General features: G+C 54.8%; 2 protein-coding genes across 2 annotated transcripts; one reads left to right on the forward strand and one right to left on the reverse strand.

The window, feature by feature from the left end:
* Positions 1-3,924: 3,924 nt before the first annotated feature.
* GUITHDRAFT_116478 (hypothetical protein) lies at positions 3,925-5,602 on the reverse strand (the record flags this gene model as incomplete). The annotated part of the gene is made up of 8 exons (XM_005824288.1): positions 3,925-4,025; positions 4,071-4,289; positions 4,342-4,448; positions 4,504-4,592; positions 4,646-4,822; positions 4,956-5,195; positions 5,246-5,353; positions 5,516-5,602. 8 exons carry the CDS (start codon positions 5,600-5,602, stop codon positions 3,925-3,927), a joined length of 1,128 nt encoding a protein of 375 aa, XP_005824345.1.
* A 3,249-nt stretch (positions 5,603-8,851) lies between these two features.
* On the forward strand, positions 8,852-11,689 carry GUITHDRAFT_145064 (hypothetical protein; the record flags this gene model as incomplete). The annotated part of the gene is made up of 12 exons (XM_005824289.1): positions 8,852-9,017; positions 9,078-9,202; positions 9,256-9,338; positions 9,612-9,720; positions 9,898-9,981; positions 10,147-10,188; positions 10,236-10,278; positions 10,523-10,565; positions 10,818-10,890; positions 11,123-11,188; positions 11,491-11,516; positions 11,671-11,689. 12 exons carry the CDS (start codon positions 8,852-8,854, stop codon positions 11,687-11,689), a joined length of 879 nt encoding a protein of 292 aa, XP_005824346.1.
* Positions 11,690-11,856: the final 167 nt, after the last annotated feature.

Below are 11,856 nucleotides of genomic sequence, written 5' to 3' on the forward strand. Positions count from 1 at the left end.
CGTCCTCGTCCTCCTCGTCCTTCTCCTCATCTTCCCCCTTCCTTCGCTACCACTACCTCATCCTCTTCCTCCTTCTCGCACTCGTCCTTGTTCGCCGCCTTCTCTTCCTCGTTCCTACCTGACCGCACACTTGAAGTCGCTCAGGTCCACCAGCTCAAGGACGGGGGTCGTGAAATTTCAGCAGCTGCAGTGGGACTGGAGGAAATGTTCAACGCTGGTCAGCAGCAGCAGTGGAGCCTGAAGTTTCTGACATCAGCGCAGGAGGGGCTGTCCTCGCCGTCCATGCGGAGCAGAGCAGCATGCGGGTCGAGTCGCGCGGACCTGGTGAGAGGGAGGAGAGGAGCATGCGAGCTGATGGGCAGCAGGGACGCTGCTCCTGTTCTCCTCGGTGAAGCCGCTGGAAGTCAGATACGGGCAAGAGGTGAGAAGCGGGCAGGGGATCGGACCGAGGGAGGAGGGGGAGGAGGAAGTGGACAAGGACGACGAGGAGGGCGAGACAGGAGGGCGAGGAGGGCGAAGAGTAGGAGGAGGAGGAGGAGGAGGAAGCATGAAGCAGTGGTGTCCGACTCTGTTGCGCAGACTCTCGAATTTCAGTGGAGCGAGGAGGAGAAGACTGTGCGAGTGCCGGTGAATGTCTTGATGGATGTGGGCGAGGAGGAGGTAACGGTAGTTGAAGTTGACCTTCGCACGCGGAGAGATCAGCGTGAGGTACTGAGTCAAGAGCCTCGTCTTGCTCCGCAGCTTTACTGGTACAAGCTCTCAGAGCTTGACGGAAGTGAACTAGCACTTAAGATCCTCGACCTGTCTCTATCGCTCTCACTCTCCTCCTCACATCCTTGTTGTCCTTCTCCCTCCATTCCTTCTCCCTCAATCGCCCCATCGCTCCAGGTTCCTCCTCCCTCCTCCCTCCTCCCTCCTCCCTCCTCCCTCCTCCCTCCCCCCTTCTCTCTTTCTTCGCTCTACTTTTCCCCTACCGACACCTCGGGTGCAATTCGGGACTTTTTGACTGTCCCAAGGGTCGCAACTTGCTGGTAGCAACTGCGTAGGAGAGCATGGCGGAGGGAAGGAGGAGCGAGAGGAAAGAGCAAGAGGCAGAGACGTCATGACAAACCGCTCGAGCACGCAGCATGCCTTCAGGAGTCGGTCTTACCCTCTCTCAGTCAGCGTATGGCGCCATACACGTACGACAAACTTCGCCTGCTGCTCTCCTCTCACCTCCCACCAGGTAGCGCACATCTCGCAAGACTCCAGCATGGCCAACAGTCCCATGCGAGTCGGCGATCAGCTCGTGCATGTCAACGGCATCTCTGTACGAGCATCTGCATGCTCCAGGTGTCGCCGCTGAAGCTGCCGCAGGTCTTCGGCATGTCGTCCTCCTCCTTCAGAGCCCTGCTGGATCAGTCTCCGACCGACTGCTGCTTCACCTTCTACCGAACAAGGTGATGCTCCTGGTGTCCTCGCTGCTGGCTGCTGCCTTACTGTCTCATGGCAGTCCGGAAGAGGGAGGGAGGGAAGGGCGTGAGGAGGAAGGAGGGGGCGAGGGGGACGTAGGGAACCCCTCACTCTCAAGATTCTTCGAGGTGCATATCGTTGGTGGCTCGCAGCTGGTATCGGAGGTGAAAGAGGAGCCCAGCACAAACGAGGAGGAGGAGGAGGAGGAGGAGGAGGAGGAAGAGGAGGAGAGCTGGCAAATAGAGAAGTGATTGACATGCGTTGAGGGATTCGTTTGACGAGGAGGCAGGATCGAGGTGGCGTCAGCAACGACAGGGCCTTGCGAGTTTCGGCAACGTAGCGAGTCGCCGGTATGTAGCAGGGGCGAGAGAGAAAGACGCGATCTGACGGGTTGAAGGAGGAGGAAGCGGAGGAAGCGGAGGAAGCGGAGGAAGCGGAGGAAGCGGAGGAAGCGGAGGAAGCGGAGGAAGCGGAGGAAGCGGAGGAAGCGGAGGAAGCGGACCCACAGCAGGCGCATGTTGATATTGGAGCCCCTCCCTCGTCTCATGCGTCGCTCTCGGAAGTCGTTTGCTCTCAACAGTCTGCATGTGCACAGGAAAGCTCTCCGTCGCATCGACCTCCTCACCTGGTCTTGAGGAAGAGAATCTCGCCCGAGGTGCTCGCGCTGGCCATCAGGATCAGCGACATGCGGGAGATGGCGAGGAGCTCTCTGAGTGACTCCTTCCTCACCTGGATCACCCACCTCCTCTGCCTCGCCTCCGCCTACGAGCTTTTCATGCTGACAGGCATCATCCCACTCAGAGGAGAAGGTGGGGTCGGTCGTCAGGACGCCCTTGCCGCTCTGTGCCCAGCCTGGGCCATCTGCAGTATGAACTTGATCGCGCTGCTGCTGCTATGGCGGTGGGGCCGCAAGGTTGGTCGCTTCAAGCTCTTGTATGCGATCGCGCGCAGGAGCGGGCTGTTCTTCCTCCTGCTCGCCGGCAACGTCTTCATGGCCGCCATCGAGGTCGTCGTCTACCTCCGTCTGGCACAGGAGGGAGGAAGCGAGTGGCTGCAGGAGGACAGGAACTTTCTCCTCTGCCTGCTCTCCATCGTCGCCGCGGCCCTCTTCTGCTACTGGACCTGTCGCTCAGCATGCGCTTTCCTTGACCAGCAGGACGGAGTGGCCACCAAACTTCGAAGGGAGCTCTACTCGCTCACATACAACATGCTAGACGTGCTGACGTCAGTGGGAGTGCTGGTGCAAGGCTTCCTGCTCTACCTCAAGGTCTCCAACTTCATCCACACTGCCTGGTCCCTCGTCTTTCTCCCTCTTCACGTCATTCTCGCCATCAACTTTCTCTTGGTGTTCAGCAACCTCTGGCAGGGAGTCTTCAAGCTCGGGGAGGGTGTGCGGCTCTGGCTGGTGGCCTCTATCGACATCCCCTTCCTCCACATGGAGCTTATTCTCCTCCTCCTCCACGTCGACTACAGCAGCGGAGGCTTCTGGCGCTTCGACGTCACTCTCGTTCTTTCCCTGCATGCCCTCGCGCTTACGGCCCTGCTCGTCTTTGACATCATCGCCCATCGCCATGCCCCCCCTACCGCTCCTCCAGCTCTTCACTGGCTGCAGCCCCAGCTCAAGTCTTTGCGGGTCGTGGCGTCGTCCAGCTTCCTGCAGGCCAAGGTCTGCTGGGCCTCGCCGACCTCGTGGGATGGCATGAAGCCCTTCGATCACTTCCGGCTCGAGAGACAGACAGCCAGCGCCCACGGGGCCTTCTGGTCCCTCGTGTATGAGGGCGATGAGCAGGCCGCCGTTGTTCCTTCGCTTCCTTCCGGTTCCTCCTGCAGCCTTAGGGTCTGGGCTGCGCGGAGCTCGAAGTCAGATTGGGTTTGCGGGCCCAAGACCTCCTTCACAGTGCCGATGTTATAGAGGAGAGGAGAGGAGAGGAGAGGAGAGGAGAGGAGAGGAGAGGAGAGGAGAGGAGAGGAGAGGAGAGGAGAGGAGAGGAGAGGAGAGGAGAGGAGAGGAGAGGAGAGGAGAGGAGAGGAGAGGAGAGGAGAGGAGAGGAGAGGAGAGGAGAGGAGAGGAGAGGAGAGGCAGGCGCGAGGAGGAGGAGAGAAGCAGGAACTTCAGTTGTTTACTGCCCCTTGCTGTCATCATGAATGAATGAATAATCATGAATGAATGAATGAATGAATAAAAACCAACACAACCCCTGCGGCGTCAACTTTTGCTTTTCGGAGCCTCCGGCCACTCCACTTTCTCCCGTCCTGCATCTACCCCGTCAGCCCCTGCTCCCCCTTACCGCCTCCCCCTACTTGAGTTCGACTTGGACGCATTCTTCGAACTTTGTACCCCCTGCGGCATCTTCAACATACTTGAGCAGGGCATCACGAGGGGACCTGTTCTTTCGGAGCCCCGTCGCCTTCCTCCTGCTCTAAGACGACACAGCTCTCTCCCCATGGGCGTTCCCGTCCCTGCAACTTTCGTCACCCTCCAAAGCCGGATTGACATCGCCTGGCCTTGTTGCGCGTGCTGTCATGGTCGTGTCTCCTTCTAGAAGCATCGTTCCAGGAGGTCTCTTCCCGTGCTGCATCGTGTCAAAGGCACCATGCAGCACGTTCATGACTGTCACCTCCTCCGGAGATCTTCCTCGACAACGGGGTGGGCGTGGCTGATGCTGCTGCATAGTCTTGCCATGTCATCCCAGGATCCAGAGAATCTCCTGGCAGCTTCAAGGAGACGTTGGGAGACGCTTCGCTGTATGCCGGGGCGACTGTGTCCGGCATGGAAGGAGCTGGAGGGTTTGTGACGCCCAACGATTTCTCCAGCAACATCAATTGATGAATGAAAGCTGCAAACACAGCAACGTCACGCAGGCATCGGGTTCTTGGGTCGAGCATCACCGCAGTTGGGCGCAGCTGCGGGATGCTTGTCGCGAATAGCTTGCAAGGTAGCGGATAGAGACCAATGGTTTGCTCGCATGATGTACGAGGCAACGATTGCGGTCGATCTGCTCTCAGTGTCAGCGAGAACCAAGAGAAACATGCACAGAGCAGTCTACACACCGGCTGACACCGCCAGCACAATGTACGAGCACGTTGTTTCCAGGCTTGTCGAGAGCTTCTGAAATGAAAGAATAGGCACTGTCGAAGAACTAAAACGAAGCATGAGTTCAATTAAGTTTCAAAGAAATCTAAAGAAAGTGACCTGTGATACGTCGCTGGTCACCGAGTCTGCGACGAAGCAGTTGAAATATACAATCTGGTTCTCAAAGAGACGCGAGTCATCTCTTGAGACGTTTAGTATGTGAGTGATGCCAGTCCTCTGTAAAGTTTCTAAGTTTGCAGCATGCGTTTTGTTTCCTATGTACAATCCCTGAATCACCTGCACGAAGGTCTAAGGTGAGGGCAGAAGCAAAGTAAACGAACAAGGAGCAATCAAGAAAGATAAGGAAATCAAGAATCGCAAGAATGCAGAGGAAAGCACAAAGAAAGATTGCGCGTGAAGACAAGTCTACCATGGCTGGCGGGACTTCTTGTGGCGTGTCTATGGTAACCTTCCATCTTGGCGTGGATCTTCGTTTGGTTTCAGGAAAGGCTTGTGGAAGCGATGCACCCTTGGGTGTCATAGCCCCGCTGAGTCTCGAGCCCAGCGACTCCATTGAGTCCGGTCGATCCGAATTGGAGCCGGTCGCGTCTATTACCAAACATGTCTTGAGCTCCTGGAATGCTTTAATGCCCCCAGCTATCCTTCCAACCTGTGATGGGTTTTGTCAGCAGCTCGCCTTCATGCCAGTACAGTCAAGACCTCAGGTACAAGACTGTTGTCTACCAACTTCTGGGCAAACAAAGTCGCTGGTCCAAGGCTATCTACCATATCCCCCCTCGAGTCGTACACGACTAGACAGCTCCCAACCTGGAGTGACGATTCAGAAGAGCACAGAAAGATTCAGATGCTGAATCTTTACATGCACAGTGAGTTTCCCAGATGAAAATGCTTTTGACAACGCTCCGGGTGTGATCGCAGTCTACCAAACACATATTACTCTGGTACAAAATTTGCGACGAAACACCGTACCAGCATAGCATCTAGAGGTTTGTTGTCGACTCCTTCAAGATCATCACCTTCTCCCCATGGAAATGAAAGTGCGCCTTCTATATGCATTCCCTGATACGATTCAAACCCTCTTACATCTACTAGCACAACCTGCAGGAGCACGGGTTCAGTCGTGATACGTCTTCGCGTGGTGACAACAAAGACAAACGAGAGCATTGATACTAACATGCACGTAAGGAGATCGTATGGCATGCAAGACATCCGACGATGCGAGAAGGAGGACGGCGCCCTTGTCCTTCCCTGCATTCGGTCGTGCGCATGAATCCGACTGCCTTCTCGGTTCGCTGCAGCAGTTAAATATTTGACATGTCATGCCTTCAACAGGCTTGAATGAAGAAAGAATCCTTCCTCTGCACCCTGCAAACACGAAGTCCAGTCAGTCCAGAACAACATCAACTTGTCAACAGAAATATTGCTCCTGAGAACTTATGGTTGAAGTCATGGGGTTACACTACATCTCAGATCGGCCAAACAACCCACGAGATTGAAAATGAGATTGAACAAAGACCCTCGACCATGATAGATAGATCAATGAAACACACTCGGGATTATCCATAGATAGAAGCCGGACTGCGTTCGCAAAGACAAGGGCATCAAGATCGCGATCGAATAAGCCAGGCATCGTCGAAGTTTCGACAAGCAAAGGCATTATGCAGGTACACAAAGCACTTTTTAGGATACAACTCGAGGACTATTGGATGTAGGAGAGCAGCATGGGCCTCAGCGGCAACAGCAGCTACAAATCACACTGTGTTGCATGTCACGATAACAAGAGGGAGCAAAGAAAAGAAGGGACTAGAGTTGCGGGGGGGCTGTCTCAGATCAAACACTGGGTCAGCAGCGATGAATAGTTAACTTTTTGACGCAGAAGGAGTCAAACAGGGAGGAGGAGGAGGAGGAGGCAGGAGCTCTGGCAAGGGGCCATCGGGATCCAAGCATTCGCGCCCGAAATGGCCAGAGTCCGCATTTAGGGGTAGGGATTAAGGTGGGGTGGTGATGATTGGGGTCAGAAGGTGGGGTTGTTTATCCAGAAAGAAGGGTACATTCTTAGAGTAGAAAGTGGGGTGGTCGGATTTTTTATAGGGGTGTTCAAGAGATCAGTGATCAACTATGGTGGGGTGGCCAAAAGGCATTCCACATATGGGGTGGGTACAAAATTGAAGCTATCCGTGAGGAGATAAGGTAGGGTGGTGACTTAGTGGGGGTAGTACGGGTCTTGCAGATAGTCAGCTGGTTATAGAAAGCCATGGGGGTAGGGTTTGTGAAGCACAATGTGTGGGGTGGTGGTTCAAAAAAAACAATCAGTACCACGGGTAGTGACCCCCAAAGTGTATACCCATGAGGGGTGGGGGTGACGAACGGGATCAGTACCATACCCACGGAAACCACCGAAAAAATGAGGACAAAAATAGGCAAGTACCGGTCCTTTTCTGTCTCAACAACCTTGGGGTTCACTTGTCACTGTACAAGGGGGGCGAGAACTGGGGTGGCGTGTAGGTGCCTGCTAGAGGGTGGGGTCTCAATTTCCGGAGACAGGGGTCCATGAAAAGGGGGCAGGGGTGGAAGGTAATCTCAGCCGTCGGTTGGTTCTGGAGATTAAAGGGGTAGTTGGTTGGTAGGGTGGGTCCTTTACTATTAATATAATGAAAAAAAGTTTATCCTTGGGACCCACCCTGATGCACTACCATTCATCCCTCCGAACAGACTACCTACCCCGAGTCGATGACACACAACAATTTGACCCATGGGGTAGAGGTAACATCCGAATGAAATTTGTTCCCGGTGGGCGGGAAATGGGGGTGGGGTGGTGAGACAGGAAACTATTTTGGTTGCTGTGTGACTGCAAATAGGAAAGGAAAAATCAAAAATAGACATTTTTGTAAATTCAGATCGAAAAAGTGTACTTTCGATCTTTCCAATGCCCCCTCGTGGTTGAAAGGCAAGGAACCCCTTTTTTTTTTTGAATGCACATCTTCGTTGCGAGAAGTACCCCTACCTGGTCTGTTCCGGTTTAAAACACCGGTGTTTCCAGCCTTAAAATTTTTGAGCTGATTTTTTCTTGAAGCCTATGTTTATTGAAACTTTGGATCCATTTGTTAAATTTTGTTGGAAACTTTGGGAGGTTCACTTGAAAGTTGTGCAAATACCCTCAATGTGAGATTACTGCACAATTCGGACTTCGGAGTCTCGTGATTACTGCGGCCGTGACTCGAGAGCAAAAACAAACATTGCCAAGAAAATTTTCCGAGAAAACAAGCCGTGACTCAGAGTGGCTCCACCGGCCCATTCAGACCGGCGGACCGTGACTCAGTGCGGGCCGTAGCCTCCTGGGCGGGACGGCGGGACTGGGCAACCATCCGCGGCGGCTCGGAATCGGCGCCAGTACCGTGACGGTGGGCCAGTACGGTCCGACGGTCCGATCCGATGGCATCGAGTCGGGCCCAATGGGATCATGCCGCATGGGGGACTCGGGGTCCGATCGCTGCCCGCCAGCCGCGGCGCGGCTCCCGGGGAGCGCGGCCGCCTGCCGGGGCCCGGCGCCCGGCCGCCAGGTCACTGGGGAGTCTCCCGTGCGGTGAGGGGCCCGGCGGACCGGACGGTCGGAGTACGCCCCGCGGGGGGCGGCAGTCACTGCCGTGATGGTCAGTGCGCCCCGCGCCGCGCGGCCCGGCCCCCGCGCACTGGCCGCAAGTCCGATCCGACCGGGTGAGCGGCACTGCACCCGGCGAGCCGGGGGCCCGGCCGGGCGGCCCCGCCACCGGTCACGGCCGCCGCAGTCCGGCCCCCCTCCCGACCGTGATCGGATCGGACTCACTGACAGTGAGGAGGCCGGGCTCCGAGTCAGGCGGCCGGCGGGCCCACGCGGCGGCGACCCGGTGTGAGTCAGCTGCGGCCACTGAGTTCAGTGCATCCTGGCAAGTCAAGACCTGCTAGAGAAGGGTTTAAATGTGAGCTTCTGCCTCTCATTTATCGCTTAATGATGTGACTGAGGTGAACTTGCTTTTACTGGCGATGCTCCAGGCATGGCAGACGCCGGCGCAGCTCCAGGTTCGGGTGTTATTGCAGCCGTAATGGCTCATCGAGTAGGACAGGATATGAACAGATGCTTGTGCATGCTGCTGCTGCACTGAGCCTGCCTGGGTCTACCTGACCTCTCAAGAGGAGGAGACGCTTCATCCCAGTTGCGCCCTTGCACGACGCATTGACATAAGTGGATTGCCGCTTTTCCTGCCTGCCAAGAGAGCACCTTCAACGCTGTCTTGAGGACTGCGCAACCTCTGCTACAAAACAGGAACGATGTTCTCTGCTCGCTCCGTTGCTTGCACTTGCCTGTTGTTGCAGCTCGGGTCTGGAGTGATCCTCCCGGGGTTCAAACCCACGGGCACCAAGTTTGACATTGGGACCGGTGACCTTGGAGATGAGAAGTTCAGAGACAAGGAGACGCTACATAGAGTCTCGAATGGTGAGTAGAGCAACATGCCCCTGCCCTCTCTGTACTTCTATGCGCCTGAAACATGTACAGTGCCTGGCGACTTCGACGACCTGGATGAAGCAGTAGATCACATCCGGCTCATGGTTCGCAACTCGGTCACATCACAGCGAACATTGATCAATCTTGGACCCGGGAGCCATCTGATCAAGAAGAAGGTCAGGGATTCACCCCTGCAAATTCTTGCAGTGTTTTGATTTTCCCCGCACAGTACAAGGAGGTGGCGATTCAAAACAAGATCTGGCCGTATTTCAGGGTCCACACCCCAATCTTTCTGGATGGAAAGAGAACAAGGTCCACTGCAAGCTGTCGATGCCTCCAACTTTACCCTTCACAGCTTGCTCTGAGATTTTCCTTGACCAATCTATGTTTCACAATCTATGTTTCAACTCATCGTCTGTATTATTGCTGAATAGCATTCAGCTCCACCACCAATATCTTCATAGTCAACTCTATCATCATTATCTGTATCATCTCTAAGCATTGAAACGTTGCTCACAATCACTGTATCTCTTCATCTTCACTCTGATACCATCCCGCCTTGTGGTGCCCTCACGATCATCACAGGGCCCTGGTGCCAGACGATGGAGCAGAACCTGTTCAAAGCAGTGAGAAGCCGGTGGCGTACCTTCCCAAACGAGATCCGCGATTCGTCAACATTACAAACTCACTCCAGGTCCGTTGAAGACGATTAGAGCGCTACTTAGAGTGGCAGTGTAAGATGGGCAGAGGAGGGGAAGTAGAGGTTGATTAAAGCAGCTGATTCAGAATGAAAGTGCACGGGAGGGAGGGAGCAGGAGACGAGAAGTTAGTAGGGAAGAACGATATGGAAGATGACATGTCCTTGGTTCAGGTCATCGGCAGTGAAGGCATGAGAACGCGGGTGTGTGGAACATGGAGGTTTCATGCTCCCGGCTGCACTGGATGGATTCGAGAGGTGAAGAGGAGAATGTGTTGAAGGAGAAGGAAGAGAGGCGAGGAGTGCAGGAGAGAAGTAGAGGAGGGTAAATGATGAAGACGATAAGGAGGGAAAGGGGGAGGGAGATAGTGGCAAGTAGGGAGCAGGGATTCGTGGCAGGAAAGCAATGAACAAGGTCTGCAGTTGGTCCTTGTCAACCAGGAGGACATGGTCATCAGCATCAAGGTACGGGAATGGGGCTCATATAGTAGCGAGCAATGACGAGATCGCAGGATGGAGATTGGAAATTCGAAGGATGCATGTTTGCTGCTGCAGGTACCCTGCCTTGCTTCAATGTCATGTATCTGCCTGCCTTCTTCTACTTGCTTCTTCTCCTTGTTTGCCTTGTCTGTCACTGATATCCCCGGCTCCTGTTTGGACTTGTGTCCTGCTGGTTACTACTTTGCCCTTGCTCTTTTAAGATTTTCCCCTCCTCTCTCTTGTTTATTAGCTCGTTCGTCTCATAGTGCGCTTTCTTCTTGGTGATCTGCCCCTTCTATCCGCTTCTCATTGTGTTCAGGCCGGGAAATTCTTGCAGTAAATGTCTTGGAGCTGAGCGGAAGGTAGGGAATATCTTCCTCCTCCTCGACCTCCTCGACCTCCTTTTCCCCCCTCGTCCTTCTCCTCGTTCTTGTCGTCGTCCTCGTCCTCGTCCTCGTCCTCGTCGTCGTTCTCCTCGTCCTCGTCCTCGCCCTCTTCCAACCCCCCCCCCGGCCCTCCTTCTCCCTGTCTTCGAATGCTTTACTCCACATGCGTTTGCTGTTTCTTGCTCTCCTGTATGTCATCACGTGTCTTAAACTCACTCTTTCCTTTAGCACCATGGTATACCTGGACCAGTGTATCATCCAGACTTTGTTTCCCGGCACCCCCGACTCAACTTGGGCAGTGGTAACTTCACCATCCGCTTCCTCCTCCTTCCATCGATCCTCCCCGCTCCCTTTCTCTGTTTCGACCCTTCCCATTCCCCGCTCTTTGTCGCATAGCTGAAGGAATGCTGCTGCTGCTGCTGCTGCTGCTGCTGCTGCTGCTCTTGCTCCTGATCCTTCTTCTAAACCATCTCTTCACTTCACTCTCTTCTCTTACACGCTCCTTGTCTTGCTCTCCTCTGCTTGCTCTCCAGTGGCCTCCCGGGTTTGCAACGCAAGGAGAACCTATGTATCCTTCTGCCTACAACCCATGCCCGCAGGTGCGAGAAGGAAGGGGAGGAGGAGTGCGAGGGTAGAGATGTTGAGAGGAGACTGCGGCCTCGGAACTTGGAACAGGAGCATGGATTACGAGGGGAAGAGAGGCGGCCAAAGGAGTTGCGGACTGGAAGTAGAAATCAATCAGGAGGAGGGGTAAAGGGAAGGAGGAGAGGAGGATTGCTAGCAGGGAATAATCGGGAGGTGGAGGAGGAGAATGTGAAAGATTAACGAGGGGGCAGGACGGGTATGCCAACTTCGGCCTATATATTCGTGGCCCGTGCAAGTGCAACTTATTCCGCTGCAGCATGCAGGGGCTGCTGATAGGGGCAGGTGAGCGAGAGGAACGGAAGGGGGACGAGGGAGGGAGCAGAGAAGTTGAAGAGAACGACCGGGGGAGGAGAGGACAGGAAGAGTGGGGGAAGGGGAAGAGGAGGAGAAGAACAGGAGAAGGAGGTAGAGGAGGGAAGTATGAACAAAATTGCAGGCGTAAAGGATGTGAGTGAAGTCACGTTTGACGAATGCGTGATTCGATGGAATCAATACGGTGAGAAAGGAGGGGAGAAGAGGGAGGGAGAAAAGGAGGAGGAGGGGGAGAGAGGAGAGAGGGGGAGGAGGGAGGATGGAGGGCGAATAGAGAGGGGGGAGGGGAAGAGGGAGGGGAGGAGGGAGC

This window comes from Guillardia theta, assembly GCF_000315625.1.
Source record: "Guillardia theta CCMP2712 unplaced genomic scaffold GUITHscaffold_96, whole genome shotgun sequence".
NCBI classification, from domain to species: domain Eukaryota; class Cryptophyceae; order Pyrenomonadales; family Geminigeraceae; genus Guillardia; species Guillardia theta.